Source organism: Hylaeus volcanicus, unplaced genomic scaffold (genome assembly GCF_026283585.1).
Source record: "Hylaeus volcanicus isolate JK05 unplaced genomic scaffold, UHH_iyHylVolc1.0_haploid 12221, whole genome shotgun sequence".
Lineage (NCBI taxonomy): Eukaryota > Metazoa > Arthropoda > Insecta > Hymenoptera > Colletidae > Hylaeus > Hylaeus volcanicus.
In genome coordinates this window covers 233,624-250,045 of record NW_026533163.1, presented here as the reverse complement: position 1 = coordinate 250,045, position 16,422 = coordinate 233,624, and the positions used below count along the sequence as shown (strand labels likewise).

Here is a 16,422-nt window from a genome sequence, read left to right as displayed (position 1 = left end):
TGTTGCGGGTATTATGCTAACATTTTCATAGTTGTTGCATTGAATGATCTATCAATTCGATTTTATTTCTCAACTTATTGTTGCATGTGAATTTTTTAGAATGACACATAAAACAATTTTTTTTTTATTCTTGTTAAAATAAAAAAAAAATTATTTTATAGAGTACTTTATTTTTATTATCTAAAATAAATCTTAAATGATTTTTAGCTTTTATAAAATTTAAAATAGTATAGTTTGTTAAAAAAGAAAAAATAAAACTCTAAATTTTTAAGGTGTTATAATGAATTACAATCTATTGAAAGTAGAGTAGGATCATTTGTGGTGCTTGAGCTGTGATATAAAAGCCATTGTATTTCATCAAAAAAACTGTAAAATGAAGCCCAAAACTTTTGAAGAATAAATGAGAAGTGGAAGCATGAAACATATAAACGAGTTATTAAAAATACAAAAAGAAAAATACGTTGAGTTAAGAGGGAATGCCTGACATATTATTGAGCACAACATGTTTTAAAGCTATGATGAAGTCACAGGGATGGAAAAATTCTCTTAAATTAACAGTTGCATGCAGCATATAATGAGATTCACTCCACTTGTTTCTATAATTTTTTATTGAAGCCAAATCAATATGTTGTTTTAAATGAATAGTAATAGAGTTATATTACATTCTTAAAAAAAAAATTAAAAAAAAAACTAAAGGTAATAATAGAGAGTTTTATTTAATTACAGATTTGTAATAAAAAAAAAACTGTTGAGACGACATTCTTGTAACGAATATTTTTTTAGAATGGATGATGAAGTAAGACTTTAAACTTCTTTAGATGTTGATGTTAATGACGGCTTTTGAATTCTATGTTAGTCCGAGTCTGCGGGAGATACAGAATCAATGAAAGAAGAATACATGTATAAAACAGATGACGCAAAGTTATGCTCAACCCAAAGTAATTCTTGTGGTTTATTTCAAATAAACGTTTGTATTTTTTTGACAATGTTTCAGGTGTTTCTTCCAACTTGCACAACAATTCCAACCTAGATGAGACATTACAAACGTTTCTCATTGAAAATACTGTAAACGATTTAAAATCAGCGTTGAATGACGATATAAAAAGTCAATCAACTAGTTTTTCTGGATCCAATCAATATTTTTGTTCACAAGCAATTCCTGTGTCTTGTAATAATGAGGCTACCATAAAGCCTCTGACTTTTTGTTTGTCTCCTGACTCCTATGCGCTCACTTTGAATAAAAAACCTTCTCCCGAAAAAATTGTTTTTAATTCAAATGACATTGCGACCAAAATAATCAATACTATGAATAAGAATACTTTCAATACAGCAACGCAAATCAACAATCAACCTTTTAATAATGAATCCTATACTACGACAGAACATCATGGCGAAAACACTCTAAATAATGTAGCTAGACGTCATCCAAATATAAACATACTAGCGCAGTTTCCACTGAAAACCCATCATTCAATTTGTAAGACCCCATCCCCTCATAAAAGAAACCATAACGAAATTTTAACATTGGTAAGTAACAATAAAGACGTCGTCGATTGCGCGTCGTATTATGAAAATAGTTATCCTTTACCAAACGATGTGTCCAACTCTCCGTCAACTACGCACTTAAATAAATCGTCGGAAGAGGTGTCTTGCCATGGTTTTCAAACGTCTCTATGTAATCTGCGTCATTCTCCTAAAGACTTGGACAAAAATTTATCCCAGCGAGAATTGGTGCAGTCCAACACTCTTATTTCTATGACCACTACATCACAGCTTGATTCTCCAGTCACCGTGAAATCTCCAACACACCATGACTCCTTAACAAAACAGAACTCATCTTGTCAACCTAACTCTTTGGAAAAGATGGAAATCCTAGTCAATACGAAATCATCGTTATCCATTATGGAAACACCAAAGCTTAAATCTTATTTGCCAATGAGTTGCTCTTTACATTTAAATTCAGGTTGCAAAATAAACGAAGAAAAAAACTTGGATTCTTCTTCTAACGATTCTCTTTCAAATGTTGCTTCCTGTTTTTTAGTCAATTTGCCTGCCCCTCAAAATTCGTCACCATCAATGTGTTCTATTTCAGAAAACAATTTGATATCTCAAATTGTACCTTCATCGCAAAGTAACATTTTTTCAAAAAATGATTCTCCGTCCCAGATTCCGTTTACACACGAAATGGATTGTTCTTCAAAGAGTCAAACTTTGCATAAGATAAACTCTTCAACGACGAATTCTTTTGCTTGTCAACCAAAGCGTTCTTTATCCACAAGGCATTTTTCAATTGAAAAACTTCCGTCTTTGACAAAATCCTCTTTTCGTGAGGAAAGTCTTTTTGAAGAACCAAGCCACAAAAAGGAAGTGTCTTTGTTAGATGAGACGTTTTTTACTGGAATGTCTTCTGTCACCCAAGAAACTTGTGAAGCAACCAATTTTCATTCTTTAAACGAACTGTCACCATCTAAAAAAACTTACTGTAATACGCACACTTTATTAAATCAAAATTCATTCCTAGTTCAAGATTCATGTTCACCCAAAGCATCCTTTTCTCAAATGAAATCACGTTTAATCGAGAAAAACGCTTTTGATAAATCAAGATTTTCAAACAACGATACGGATATAAAGACGTCTTCTTCTTATTCAAAAATGCCTTCATTTCATGAGCTTGCTTTAAAAAAAGAAAGCGTCTCCAACGCGAATTCATTTAGTTGTATGACGACGACGGAAGAACATCAAATGCCTTTGCAAGAGGATATAACATCAAGTAGAACATCTACCGAAACAAAATACGATCATAACCAACTAACAAATTTAAGTAATAGTCTTTTAGAACAGCTGACGGCCGCTGCCAGCGCTGTCAATTATCACTCAGAGTCATCCAGAAAAATTATGGCAACAGAAAGTCCATTAGAATATCGTCGAGAAAGATTTTTTAGTCCTCCGGTAGGAAAACTTCATGATCCAGAAACGTACGGTATAAATCTTTCCATTTGTGGAGAATTGGTATCTGCAGCGGACGTTGTTGTATGGGAATTTCCTAATCTTCAAAAATTGCATCAATTACGTCACCGTCTTGTGTCCTTTATGCGTGATAATCATTTAAAACAGGTGATTTTCATAAATTCTAGTAGCTAATGTACTTACAGTTTAAATGGCGCAACAATTTCCTAGAAAAAAAGATTGTGCCAATAAACTCTAAAACACTTTAATAGACAGTCATAATAAATCGTACTGTACATACTTGGTTTGGTTTTCTTCAACGCTTTTGTTTTTTTAAATCAAATTCAGGTTATAGTGTATACTGTATTGCTAAGACTATGACGTTGTTTGTGACGTTTTTAGAAAATACTTTGAACCAATAAGTACCAGTAATAGATTAAGAATGGTCTTGACTAAGAAAACACTAAAGTATTCTATAAGATTTAATATTTTTGTCTAGTAGTATATTGAAATTGTATTTGGAGTAGGCGGACATTTGTCGATTTACTGGTTTGAGTGCTCCGTATTTGTCATTTATGGTCAAAGACCCAACTATTCCTAATTTTGCTTGCCGAAGACGTGTTGAAGTGTTTAGTATGCTAACAGCTTTTTTTCAAAAAATAGATTCGCAACAGATAACTATGGATGAAATCAGTACATTGGTGTTATTGTCGAAGGCAACTGCACGCGCTGCTTACTCAACACGGAAACAATGTCATTTAACGTCAAAACAAAACGTGGCACATAATGAATTTCTTGGATTAAATAAATTTGGTGACAATTCTAAACTACCAGAGAAACAAGCTATAGTACATCGTCGATCGCGAGGGCGTCCGAAAACAGTTGATTGTGAAATGGAGATTTTAAGGAGAAAAAAAATTGTCAAAGCGGGAGTTGTGTCTTACAATCATGTAAAAAATCTTTTTTAATTTGTGTACCACTAGAGCTGTCCAAAACTTTTTTTTTTTGTTGTTTTTGATCAGATCTGTGAAAGCTCTAGGCATATGTATAGTTCAACTTTTGACCCACTGGACGATAAATCAGAAAGAAATTTACCACAGAGTCCAATTGATCAGTATAGTGACGCGCAAGATACATTGCCTGCTGCACTTTGTAACTCTTTTGAAAAATCGGAATCACATTTGAATTCAGGTTCAAAATACCTTCAGTCTCATAACGGTACTTTTTTTCTGTGTAATAGAAATACACTAATGGAAATTGTCTTGTAGCATGTTCTGCACTTATTCCCTTCGTGTCTGGATCCAGTCCACGCATCTTAGATAGAACTAAAGAAACAGTATCAGAAACCGCCACCAAGTATTCGTGTAATATGGCAATGGATTTTAAAGAAAAAGATGAATGTGACATGACCGCGTACGCAAGTAAACCGAAAACGTCTGCGACCCGCGTCAAGCAACATTTGTTAACACGTGTGAACATTTCGAATCATTTGATCCCACATGTGAAAAGTGAGTCGATTTTGAAGGGCATTTCGTGTGTCGAATCTTATAAAATTATCACTCCTGCCAACCAAATTGGTCAGCATGTTCAAGATAGCAATGAATTGCATGAGCAACAAAGTCAAATAAATTCCGGCCATTTAAATTCCAAGCTACAAGATTTAATCCACAATGAAACATGTGGGTTACAAAAAGGATCCAATTTGCTAGAAGCATCCTTCAATACGGATCAAATGACGTCTCTAGAGAATAGTGTAGGAGTCAACGGTTTAAATCAATTAAGACAACAGGGTCATACGGAACTGGAATTTCCTGTGCCAATTGATTATTCGAAATCCATTCTGTCTAGTAAAACGTCCAAATTCAATCTAGTAGATGGAGTGGATATTCAAACGAAAAGTGTTTCAAGTTGTGAAAGTACTGATACATCGATTCCAACGCATACTTTAGAAAACACGCATCACGTCAATACAAGCTTTCGATCATCTGAGGGAACATTTAGAAAACAAGGTTATCAAGTGGCTCATTTCAATACACCTGTTCGCGAAACTCAGCAAGTTGCCAACGCACTGTCGAATGATACGTGTTGTAAATATGTTATTCACTTTGGTCCCACATGGGAGAAAGAAATCGGATCAATTATTAAAAGTGAGGGGTGTGAATCCTATTCTAATCATAAATGTGCATCTAATACCAATCGTGAACCGAATTCTGTGAAATCGGTGTGCACTGACTCGAATTCAAAAGAAGCGTGTCCCCCCGTAGTATTTCCTTACTCTGGAAATTTATGTGTCATTCAGCTTGAATGGAATTATAATGAACAAAACAAAAAAATAGATATTGTCTGGGATATGGATGAGTCAGATGACGCTGTCGACGTTTTTGTGAAAACATTTACTGAAACGTTAGGACTACCAATGATCCCTGTAGGAGAAGCGGTCTTGTCAAGTTTTTATTCACAGCTCAACTCTGTTCGTTCTTTCGATACACTGTATTTAACAGTTTGCCGGTATTTGTTAAGCCGATTAGGAAAGAATCATAAGCTACATGACCTTCCTGGACTTTCGCGTAAAATTATTATTGATTATGTTCATCAAGTAAGCAATAATTTTCTTTTTATTATTTTTGGACGAGATAAGAAAAAAAACTATTTTCAATACGATAGGGAGTTCGAATTATTGAAATTATATTATGGAATCTTGCAAATAATGTAGCGGATGGAAAAGTAGGTTTAAAAAAAAAATCGGATACTATTTTTAAATGAACGATTTTCCATTTTTAAGGTTATTCTTCAGCAAGTTTTGCATAATGCGAATTTTTCTTCCTCTTATTGGACGAATTTGTTTCCAACGTTTGTTCGAATTGTATATCAAGAGAAACTGGTAGGTTGCATTTTTTCTTAACATTATTTAAAACTTTTATCTTTATGCAACTATTCCATGGCGTGATAAAAATTTTTCCTGAAGAATTTTATTCGTGAATGTAACGCTCTTTTGCTTGAAAATATTTCCGCTGAAATAGACTTTAAAAAAAAATCACTACAAGTGCCTAATTTCAATAACACCTCAAAAAAAGAACCTGTCGATATTTCACCAGCATACGCAGCTCTTGATTCAAGTTACAGCAGTCTCAATTCTAAAAAACGGCATTGTGAGCCTTCCATTCACAACGGAACGCATACCCCATATAGACATGAGACGAAGAAAAGTTGCGTGGAGCAAAAAGTGCCAAATGACACGTTTCATAGATAAACCAGGCTTATTATTTTATTAACAGTTTTAAAGAAATCTCTCAATTTTCTTTATTTATATTCAATTTTTTTTATACATCAATACATCCCTAGGAAAACGTTGAAATACCTAAAGTATGTATTAAAAAAAAACACTGAGGTCATTTCAAATATGGAAAAAACCTTAAATGCCAAGAAATATATTGCTCTCATAAAGTATTGACTTTTAATTAGCGGTTCTTTCATCTCCCCCAAATTATGTTATTACAGTCTATCATGTACGATATCTAGATGGAGTCCGTAAACAGATCACTATTTTAAAATAATTTTTTTAAAACATAAATCGCCCAAGATGCCGACGACTGTTGCCTTAGGTTTAACACAAGAAAACTCTTTTTCTTTTATCTAAAACAATAACCAATAGAATACGAAAAAGTTTTTGTACTCAATTTTTCGTAGTCATCATATCCGCTCAAACTTTAGTCCATCAACATATTCAAAGTAGGACAAAAATCAGGGCAATGATTCTTTGGAATACACCATACTAAGAGGTTGAAGGATCCAGAGAAATATGTTTAATTAGCTTTTTTGTATAAAATAATTACGTTTCCATCACGTTCAATGTGTTTTTTCTTCTTTAATAAATGTCTGATAGAATCTGTTATATATTGATATACATAGATATTTCTAAAGTCAAACTTTTGTTTTTTATTTTTGTGATAGATGTACAATAATTGTTGATTCCTTCATTTTCGGTTTTTCTATCGCTAAATCTAACTCAAGCCAATTAAGGTCATTTTTTTCTGCCTACATGTACTCCAACTCCTTTTTATTTCAAGGCCATTGGGTTGTAATGATAGTATTTTTCTAGTCAGACAATTCCATCTCACCGTTAACTTTGCTTGTTTAACTCTAAACCCTTCCAAAAATGACAAATTCTCAATTATCTGCATTAGACGAATATAAAGTTTTTTTGACTCCCAACAAAGCATGGTTTCATACCGCTTTACTACGTGGAAATCTGTTATCTTTCTAATACTTCAATCGTTGATTACACTACGTATTCATGCGAAATGCAAAACATTGCAATGTCAATGGAACGTTTTATTGAAAAATATTTAAATAGAAACATTGAGTTATAACACAATTTCTTTATTTGCATGTGACTTTGAAATTAAAAATAGGATTTTTCCACTTTGTTCGATTAGTGCAGATGATAAAATGATGAATGATCTTTTAAAACATGTAAACGGAAGTTTTGTACAAAAAGACATTTTAAAAGAATCGAGATTCAACGCGCTATAATGTTCATCAAACATTGAGCGAAATTCTTGAATAGACCCTTATGTAACGACGTTGCTGTTCAACATTTTTTCTCCTTCGTGAACAAGAACATAAAACAACTTGTCGTCATTAGGTGAACCAGTACGCATCAAGTCGACGGTACCGCATGAGAGAGAAAAAAAAAGTCACGCTTAATGTGTAAGATTATTGAGAAAACTGAACGGTACATTCATGAGGTTGTAATGCGAACATTGTTGTAGCCACGCATGATCAACTTTAGATTATGCTTTTGAATTTAATACAACAAAAGCACCGCCTTGATTATTAAAAAAGAAATTACGCGATGAGGTTAAATCGTGTCAACACGACGTTGATCGCAGGCGAGGAGTGTACTTTATAACCTGCGTCAATGGTTATTATTGATGAATGATACGGAAAAATAACCAGTACAACCTTCAAATTTGTTGTTATTATTTTATAAAGAATTCGAATCATATCGGATTTACACGCTTGTAGGAAAAGAAAAGCGTACGAAAACTTGTCTTTTAGACATTTACAAAAGTACGCTTTTGACAGTGGAACGAGTAGAGGGTGGAGACGCGTGAACTTGATGTGTTACAATGACCGTTCTATGTTTTCTCTTGTACACTTCACCACTTTACAATTTTATAAATAGGGTATTTTCTAGTTACACGCCACATGAAAAAAGAATTGTTAAAATGTGCTTGGACGAAAATGTAATACACAAAAAAAAATCAAAGTCTTTTACATATCGCCAGATTCATCACTTTCAGAATCAAGATTGAAAGGAATTATCAGTGGCCCAATCTGTTATAGTAAAGAACACAAAGCGGATGAGTCTTTTGTATATCGGCCGAAGAGAGTACCTTATCACTTGCTTTCGCTAGAAAAGAATCATTAGGGTCAGGACAAAGTGGTGCTGTTTTTGTTGGTAACTGTACTAAGGAGAGTGGTTTTTCAGTATCCGCAATAGCTGATTGTGAGGGTTCAGTAAAAACTAATTCAATGCAAAAAGAATTAAAACTCGAGATATGTTGAAAAGAGAAAATGTACCTTCACCACGCTGAAAATGCAGAAACAACCGTTGCTTAAATTCCGCGTTACGCTTCTCCAACACAACCAAACGATAATCAGCTAGAGGAAGAGTTGTAAAGTTCAACACCCGTAAACTGCCATCAACAGCCAGTGGATCAAGATTGAAACGTTTTTCACGAATAATGTGGCACGTTTTTTCACAAAGACTAACAAATTTCAAAAAAACACTGCACAATGTGTTACTCTGTCAAAATTTGGAAAGTGAATGAGTTTTAAAATCCTAAAATTTTAATAAAAGCGACCTGCGAACGACAAAATGTTTTGTAATTTTGCAGAAACGGGGCTACGCATTCTGGGAAAGAAGGATGATAGCAAATCAACCCATAATAATCAATGAGTATTTCAACCCATCGCTCTATTTGTGATTCTAAAACCTATAGAACCAACACGTTATAAAATTAAAAACATAGGCATCAGTTGCGAACCTCCATATTATCCATATTAGAGGTTTTGAGAGATAAAATCATATCTACGTCAAAGTACTTTGCGATTGTTGTTCCTTTTGAAGGTGGAGCAAAGGAAGGTAGTTTGGATACTCTTTGGATTGCCGGACGCCCTATATGCGAAGGATTCGAATAGTGAGAGGATTTTGACGAGGCGCTAACTGGTTGCTTTTGCTTTATTGTTTTTTGTGCAAGCATGAGAGGTTTTAAACGTTTTATTATCATGTCTCCAAAACTTAATAAGAGCGAACCCAAAGGAACAAAAGTATTGAGCTTTGACATTAAAAGACATTGTAATTTAAAGCAATGTAAAATAAAAGGAGACCATATCTGAAAACGTTATTTGTCAACATATTGTCTTATTTTTAAATTAACACTGTACCGGATTATTAAATCTAATTTGCATTACACATGTTAATATAACGGATATAGGAAACGTTAAAAGATTTAATGTTTTTGGCTTCACGGATATGACTAGTATTATTAGCTTGACGGTTAAAATAAAGTACCAATGATAAATAAGTCCCGTTGAATTTAAACGTCTGCTTAAAAAAGTCAACAAGCTTTTATGTCAATAGACCGCATCTCACTTTTGACTGATTGCATCACTTTTTTCTATACTCATTTTCTTTCCATCTTTTTTTTGGGGTATTTTGCTTCGCATAGTGTTGCGTACCATGACTCCTATTTTTCGGAGAAGAGTAAACATTACACGATACACAACATTATCATTTGCTAAGGAACACATTTGAACAATACAATCCTCAAGGAAGTTGAATCCTGAAATTGACGAGTATGAAACTCTTGAAACATAAAGCAGGTTAATGTTAAATTACGCAATAGTCGTTTACCCTATTTTCTCAATAAGCGTTAAATAGCGTTTCAAAATGAGTGATAAAAAAGCCTGCTCAGCCTCTTCCGCAATAAAATTTATATTCTCTTTTGGGTGAGATTTTTTTTGACATGCACAACAAAAGTTTAAAGTTTTCGTCAGTGTTTGTAAACTCTGAATGACAGTGAAAGCTTCCAGTGAAACTTTCAAGTGATGGTCCTTCGAATGACGCGCTAATAACCAAACGCTAACTAAATTTTCAACAAATTCAACTAGAATATGTTTTCGAACTGGAGACAACCAGCGTAATAGACTTTGATTTGATAGCTTGTTCAAAACATTCTAAATTGACATTAAATTGTTTTTTGTTTAACATATATTTTTTTTTGGCACTGCTTACTGTAATACAACTTGTTGCTTGGTCAATGTGTAGTAGACATTGCTTTAGAAGTGTTGCCATTGTTAACCAAAACTTTTCCAAGAAATTCACCATTTTTAGAGGGGTACTACTTTTTTTTGGTAACCAAACTGAACAAGGCTCTTGCGGCGGTAGCGCTTTGTCTACCGCACGTAAATCAAAAATTTTAGATACAAGGGAATCAAATTTGTCAATGGTGTTCTTAATAATACAATAATAAGAATCTAACGACACTTGATTTGTTTCGTCTTTTTCGCTCGACGCATTTGTTATACTATTTATTGATTTAACTTTGCCTTGCATTCTGGTCTCAGGTTTCACTTCGGATGTATTGAAAGAAATATCCTTGTTACTTTTTTTTTTTTGTTTTTTATCTTTTAAAAGGGTAGATAAGAAAGCATCACTTGAAGGAAGAACATTTTTTTCATTGTAGGTGTTAACGACATTACGAAAAACGTTAATAACAGAGCGAATTGAGTGAAACGAAGTGTTGAATTCAGCAGCGTGCAACAACTCGAAAAACGACTCAACGATCGGTTCACGTACTCCTTGCTCGACAAATTTTAAACCAGCGTCGTAACAAATTGAATTTTTTTTTTTTGGATCTTCAGACGGCGTGATGTTAACCTCTTTAGAAAACTCCAAAATCTCTTTATCATTTTCTTGCAAAAATGCATAAAAATCTGGATCAATTGTTTTTAAATTACGGATGCTCTCATATAATGATTCTTCCTGACAAGAATGAACGTCTGCACTTTCTTGTTTTTTTTGTGCTTTCACACGGCGTGCATCCGACGACTTGTTTTTCGAGCCTCTTTTACCACGCATTGTGAAACACACACTCCGTTTTTAGTACTACACGTTAAAACGTTATGAACACTTAGGACCCCTGTCCACTGTGACAGTTAAAACTCTAAACGGGTATGGAAAAAATATTTACCAAATTCATGTAACCAAAAACCAAATCATACTTATTGGTAGACGTGTCAGTATTAAAGTTGTAATACACTGTTCTTTTATAACTGTATCTTAATTAAGAGTTCTTTGAACAGAAGCATACATAAATTTTAGTTACAAGAAAATCATGTATATTTACAGATTTTTTTTTTCTTTTTATGTGACGGTTTTAAAAACTCTCATTTTCTTTATAGTTTAAAAACAGAATTTGTTTTAATGCTACCTACACATTGATGAACATGATTCACTGTATTCAAGAGGTTATTGCAGCTTACATGTTACTGAAGTATAACACATGTGTAGCGGAGGGACTTTTTGATAGTTTAAATCCCATGGGACAGCGTTTGCAATTTTCCATCAAGGTTTCATTCGCCTAAATATTTTTTTTGTATAGCGAAAATGCCAACAACTGTATTTTTTGATATCGAAATCGACCAAGTCCAAGCAGGTAGGATTGTTATGTCTCTTTTCAATGAGGCACTTCCTAAAACCTGCGAAAATTTCCGTGCATTGTGCACCGGAGAAAAAGGAATTGGAAAGAGTGGTGTTCCCTTACATTATAAAGGCAGTATTTTTCACCGTGTAATCCCTAACTTTATGCTACAAGGTGGAGACATGACCCGTCATAATGGTACCGGTGGAGAATCTATTTACGGTAATAAATTCAATGATGAAGGATTCCCTTATAAGCACGACAAACCCTACAAGCTTTCTATGGCGAACGCTGGTCCCAACACAAACGGATCTCAATTTTTTATTACTACAGTTCCTTGCGAATGGCTAGATAATAAACATGTTGTCTTTGGTGAAGTCATTTCTGGCCAAGAAGTTGTCAAGGCAATTGAACAAACTGGCACCCAGTCTGGAAAAACAACTAAAAGTATAAGAATTGCCAACTGCGGACAACTTTAACAAACTAATTAAACCTATTTAAAATTTTTTTTAAACGTGTAACAGTAAATTTTTACTACTCGTTAAGGTCAATATTTGATAGATGATTTTTTAACTATTTTTATAAAACTTTATTTATCACTCTCAAAGTTTAAAATATAGTTGTTAGATAATGTCGTTTGAATTATACACATATTTTTACTATAACTGCTTAATTCTGTCATATCTGAAATAAGACCATAGTAACGAAGAATATTTTCCAAATCGTTAATAAACAATTTCCGCACGCGGTGAAATGTACCAGTATTTATGCCAAGTGATGTTGCTACTGTTTTTGTTAATACATTGAGCTAATGACGAAGAAACATAACAACATGTTACTAAATTTCACAAAATTGTACCTTTAAATAAACAGATGAATAGTACATGGCAGATGCTACAAAATAAAGTTGACCAGCTGCACTTTTGGTCTAAAACCAGATTATACGGATTAGTGCACTTGGTTACCTTTTCTTACTTGAAAGAATTCATCATTTTGATTAAACATGTTTTTCTGTAGCAACTCCCTCCACGAACAGAAACATTGGTAAAGAATTTCTGTCGTGCGAATCCAAAGCTTTTTTTGGGTACCTTCTATATTGAAAAGTAAACTTTCCTTATTTTTACGCCTGTTACGCTTTATTTTTTGAGATACTTGAATGGCGTGCTTATTTTGGGTGACGTATTCCTTCTCCCTGTTACCTTCGTTTAAAAGTTTATCAATGCACAAAACATTTTTATCAACGGCATTTGGTGCTGCTATGAGATTTTCATCATTAATAAGCTTATCAAATATAATCGCAATGTCGTTGTTCGACAAGACTGGATCTTCTGACATTTGCCTCATGGTACAAGGTACCGTAGTGCTTGATGAAGACGTTTCAAATAAAGCTAACGTATCCACAAAATTTGTAGTATTAAAGGAGAGACCTTGTGTAGTTTCACACACGGCTTGTTGTTCAACTAGGCGAATTTCATCAGTGGTCGCTTCACTAGAAGGCTCTTCGTCTTTCTTTAAAAGGCACTGAATTGAGTGACTAATTAAATTTTGGTAAGAAATAGAGGCAATGTTCTGTAAACCAAGCACGCGAACTACACGCTGCACTGTAGATGTTAAAGTGGAAAGATGAAGATCAAGTGGTACCTACAATAATATGCATTATATATTAATCACTATTTTGGTGACTTACAGCGATTTGCGGTAATGATACAATTTCTTGCTCGTTCCGAATATATAAGAATATACACGCAGCAATGATTTTTTTAATTGTAGCAGTCCGTCCCGATTGAGCATAACGAACCACGTTTTGCACTACGCTTGTGATTTGTTGCTCTGATAAAATATTAACTTTTTGACAAACGGACCGGACTGCTTCATAGATTCGATTCTGATCATTTTATATTGTTTGATCACACACACAAAAAAATATAGTTGAATTAATTTTACCTTGACTCTTTGCTGTCCCTGTGACGACCTGGAAAATCGAGAAAAGATTGTAGTATTGTTAAAGAAAGAACGTCCAGGAGCGAACAAATCATCAAATTGGAAGTCATTTGTGATTTGATATGTATCAAAGAGTTCAACAGCTCCACACATTTCACAAACATGATTCTGAGTTTCTACGCCAGCTAATGGTTGTTGACAATTATAACAACATGTTGATCCAATTGATATTGCTTTTTGTTGTATGGAACAATTGAATTCCAATAAACTGGCAACCAAACGAACTATATCTGAGGAAATCTTTTCATTACTGCATATAACGCGTGGACTCAAGATTTTTATGAATGCTTCAATATTAGCCAATGCTAAGCTCACATCACCTTTTTCCATTATCGACTGCATGATATTTCTTTCCTCTAATGTGCAACATCTCCCACACAATGCATAAACGGAAACAATTAATGTCAGTTCTTTAATCGTTAGTCCGCCATAAGACTTGTTTGAATGTTTGGCATTTAAAACCTGTAAAGCTTCATCAGAATAGAGATTGCATTTTTTCGCAGGACTTGACACATTTTTCCATTTTGTTTTCTTGTTCTCTACCGCTGATAAAAAAGAGTGAATATGGAGATGACATTTTTGTTGAGCGAAAGAAATAATATCAGCTACGCGACGTAAAATAATAGAACGTTCGTGATCTGTAAATGTACCACCATGCTTGATTCGTTTAATGGGTGGTCCTTTTATATTGTCATGCGAACGGCTCACTCTATCCTTGACTTTCTTCACAAGAGTGCCTTGTTCTTTATAACCAACTGACGTTTCTTCTTTCAACAAGTCATCTACATCTGGGGGAAAACAAGTGGAATAATCTAAGTGATCATTCTGTTCACTACAAGGTAAGACATCATCAAACAAACAAAGCGCATTTAAAATGTTCTTTTTATCCGTTTGATCAATACAGAGAGACTGTATTTTGGGTGAAATTGGAAAATTAGATGAATCACAAAACATGTACAACTTGTTTTGTTAATAGTTGAAAAAATCTGTTTCCATTAGAAAAATATGGTTAGGACAAGAATGGTTTATACACCAGCGTGCACTCAAATCATAAACCTTTCTTGCTACAAATGAATTTAAATTCTAAAATGCTACCCTTGAACGATTTGACATGCATTCTACACGACTAAAAATATAAAACAAAACATACAAACGTTTTATACAAGGCGACAACGTTTTTTTCAAAAGTTGTAATTGAAGGAAACTGGACCGGTAATCCACATTGTTATAATGAAAATTTTTACAACGGTTGGATGGATTTTATAAGCAACTGTTCGACTTCTGACAAGACAGGTTATTTTTTTGATGAAATGAAAAGAAACAGTATAGAGAGCTTACTTTAAAATTAGTAAAGAATCACTTTTAGGCTGGAACGTAGTACACTTCAAATTTTTTTCAAATTGTGAATCTATACGTTTCGTGTGAAACGAAAATCTATTTTTATCAGGAAACGAAAGGTTTTTTATAACCTGAAGACAAGGGTGTATCCGGCGTAGAAGTTAGAGACCCTTTTGAAGGGTCAGGAGAATACAGTGAAAGAGTCAACTTTTTTTCTTTCTAAAAAAAGATTCAAAATCATGCTACTAGTGAAATACTTTGCGTACACTGCTCTGAGTTTCATTGGGGAAATATAACACGGTTACTTTTCTGCCAATATCCGTTTTTTCACAAAATCTAATAAATGCCGAATTAAATCAATTTTCTTATTCAACATTTTATTACCCCCCATCTAAATGCTTTTTAAGCTCTGCCCCTTTACCAGGAAATACAGCTATTTGATACATTGTAGCTTGTTGACACATTGATCCTGGCACTTTTCTATTCATTTCATAAGGAAAAACAGATAGCTTCTCTGTCAACAAATGTAAACCCTACCATTCACACCATGCATTAGTAACATCAAGATGCTTTACTAGCGATGCTTTTGTAATTTAAGAATGAACATTACTTTATGACGCTCAGGATCGATTTGAGACTTTTGTAACCAACATACGCGGTCCATCCGAGCCCGCGGCGACGTCTGGCAAAGCGTTTTCTAAAGAAACCACATAAATTTTTCTTGTTTTGATACTTCATAAATAAGAAAAACTGTGGCACGAACAAGTTCTTGTAATTGTCCATCAAATTCAATAAGTTCAATCTCAGAAAGAACTGCTTTTCGAATCTATATAATATGTCCATTGTTAAGGTTAACGTATAGAAAAAACAGAAAATGTATCATGCGAGCATTCAACAAAAACGTTGCCCTACGTTTTCACCTAAAAAGTTTTTTTGAACAGCAAATCCATCGTTCATAAAATGATATATCGTAGCGTTCTTCAAAATGTTAAATGATTGCAAACGGCAATCTCCTACAAGTTTTAAGAAAAGCATTACACTTCTAAGCAAAAATTAACGAAATAATGTTATTCCTATTATGCACACTCATTTATTGCTACAACAAAACACGAACACTACCAAAATTCAAATGTATAATTTGGACACAAATAGATTGAAACACTTATTGTGAAAAGGTAAAAGAAAAATGATGCAGCCCCAAAAAAGCTTTATAAGAATGAATGTTGCAATAACATATATAAACAAATTTTATTGCTTAACGTTTTTTAAAACCTTTCTAAACTTCTTTGGTTTATTGTTATAGCTGTAACAAATGAAATAATTATACTCATTTCATCACAGTTGTGTAACACTGAATATAGCTTAATTCAGTCAGAGAGCAAAAGAGAGAGAGAGAGAGAGAGAGAGAGAGAGAGAGAGAGAGAGA

The 16,422-nt window shown here is 33.7% G+C and overlaps 5 protein-coding genes across 7 annotated transcripts in view; 2 read left to right on the top strand and 3 right to left on the bottom strand.

Moving 5' to 3' along the window:
* The first annotated feature begins 97 nt into the window (after positions 1–97).
* On the top strand, positions 98–7,408 carry LOC128883270 (uncharacterized). Its single transcript, XM_054135454.1, has 10 exons — positions 98–696; positions 784–796; positions 857–938; positions 995–3,114; positions 3,474–3,896; positions 3,969–4,164; positions 4,215–5,542; positions 5,611–5,670; positions 5,729–5,827; positions 5,912–7,408. Exons 2-10 carry the CDS (start codon positions 785–787, stop codon positions 6,194–6,196), a joined length of 4,605 nt encoding a protein of 1,534 aa, XP_053991429.1. The 5' UTR covers positions 98–696; position 784; the 3' UTR covers positions 6,197–7,408.
* Positions 7,409–8,060: 652 nt separating this feature from the next.
* On the bottom strand, positions 8,061–11,621 carry LOC128883271 (uncharacterized). Its single transcript, XM_054135455.1, has 10 exons — positions 11,500–11,621; positions 10,250–11,447; positions 9,869–10,191; positions 9,608–9,820; positions 9,400–9,559; positions 9,000–9,347; positions 8,817–8,948; positions 8,533–8,758; positions 8,346–8,476; positions 8,061–8,286 (listed from the first exon to the last, which is right to left on the bottom strand). The coding sequence occupies exons 2-10, from the start codon at positions 11,093–11,095 to the stop codon at positions 8,224–8,226; spliced, it is 2,442 nt and encodes an 813-aa protein (XP_053991430.1). The 5' UTR covers positions 11,096–11,447; positions 11,500–11,621; the 3' UTR covers positions 8,061–8,223.
* LOC128883277 (peptidyl-prolyl cis-trans isomerase slr1251-like) lies at positions 11,585–12,341 on the top strand. The gene has a single exon (XM_054135465.1). The coding sequence runs from the start codon at positions 11,624–11,626 to the stop codon at positions 12,134–12,136; it is 513 nt and encodes a 170-aa protein (XP_053991440.1). The 5' UTR covers positions 11,585–11,623; the 3' UTR covers positions 12,137–12,341.
* On the bottom strand, positions 12,247–14,612 carry LOC128883272 (uncharacterized). The gene is made up of 5 exons (XM_054135456.1): positions 13,602–14,612; positions 13,345–13,542; positions 12,633–13,298; positions 12,517–12,585; positions 12,247–12,465 (listed from the first exon to the last, which is right to left on the bottom strand). Exons 1-5 carry the CDS (start codon positions 14,610–14,612, stop codon positions 12,247–12,249), a joined length of 2,163 nt encoding a protein of 720 aa, XP_053991431.1.
* LOC128883276 (uncharacterized) overlaps positions 14,609–16,422 on the bottom strand; it is a 2,850-nt gene continuing 1,036 nt past the window's right edge. Inside the window, exons 6-14 of one of the 3 annotated variants that reach the window (XM_054135463.1) lie at positions 15,909–16,009; positions 15,730–15,822; positions 15,607–15,678; positions 15,381–15,529; positions 15,263–15,332; positions 15,128–15,215; positions 14,997–15,066; positions 14,809–14,939; positions 14,609–14,749 (exon numbers count right to left, since the gene is read on the bottom strand). In XM_054135463.1, the coding sequence (XP_053991438.1) occupies positions 14,840–14,939; positions 14,997–15,066; positions 15,128–15,215; positions 15,263–15,332; positions 15,381–15,529; positions 15,607–15,678; positions 15,730–15,822; positions 15,909–16,009 (743 nt within the window). In that variant the 3' untranslated portion in view covers positions 14,609–14,749; positions 14,809–14,839. Of the gene's footprint in view, positions 14,940–14,996; positions 15,067–15,127; positions 15,216–15,262; positions 15,333–15,380; positions 15,530–15,606; positions 15,694–15,729; positions 15,823–15,908; positions 16,010–16,422 lie in introns of all 3 variants that reach the window. The other 2 variants (XM_054135462.1, XM_054135464.1) reach the window with 2 other exon arrangements.

Excerpts from the sequence above, each read along its gene's own strand:
- LOC128883270 (XM_054135454.1), top strand. Across the intron at positions 3,897-3,968 it reads GAGTTGTGTCTTACAATCAT|ATCTGTGAAAGCTCTAGGCA; the intron begins GTAAAAAATCTT and ends GTTTTTGATCAG. Across the intron at positions 5,671-5,728 it reads ATAATGTAGCGGATGGAAAA|GTTATTCTTCAGCAAGTTTT; the intron begins GTAGGTTTAAAA and ends TCCATTTTTAAG.
- LOC128883271 (XM_054135455.1), bottom strand. The coding sequence starts at position 11,095 with ATGCGTGGTAAAAGAGGCTCGAAAAACAAGTCGTCGGATGCACGCCGT. Across the intron at positions 8,759-8,816 it reads AAACATTTTGTCGTTCGCAG|AGTAACACATTGTGCAGTGT; the intron begins GTCGCTTTTATT and ends AAATTTTGACAG. Across the intron at positions 8,477-8,532 it reads GCATTTTCAGCGTGGTGAAG|TTTTTACTGAACCCTCACAA; the intron begins GTACATTTTCTC and ends GCATTGAATTAG.
- LOC128883277 (XM_054135465.1), top strand. The coding sequence starts at position 11,624 with ATGCCAACAACTGTATTTTTTGATATCGAAATCGACCAAGTCCAAGCA.
- LOC128883272 (XM_054135456.1), bottom strand. The coding sequence starts at position 14,612 with ATGTTTTGTGATTCATCTAATTTTCCAATTTCACCCAAAATACAGTCT. Across the intron at positions 13,299-13,344 it reads TATCATTACCGCAAATCGCT|GTACCACTTGATCTTCATCT; the intron begins GTAAGTCACCAA and ends ATATTATTGTAG. Across the intron at positions 12,466-12,516 it reads ATTCATCTGTTTATTTAAAG|CTCAATGTATTAACAAAAAC; the intron begins GTACAATTTTGT and ends CTTCGTCATTAG.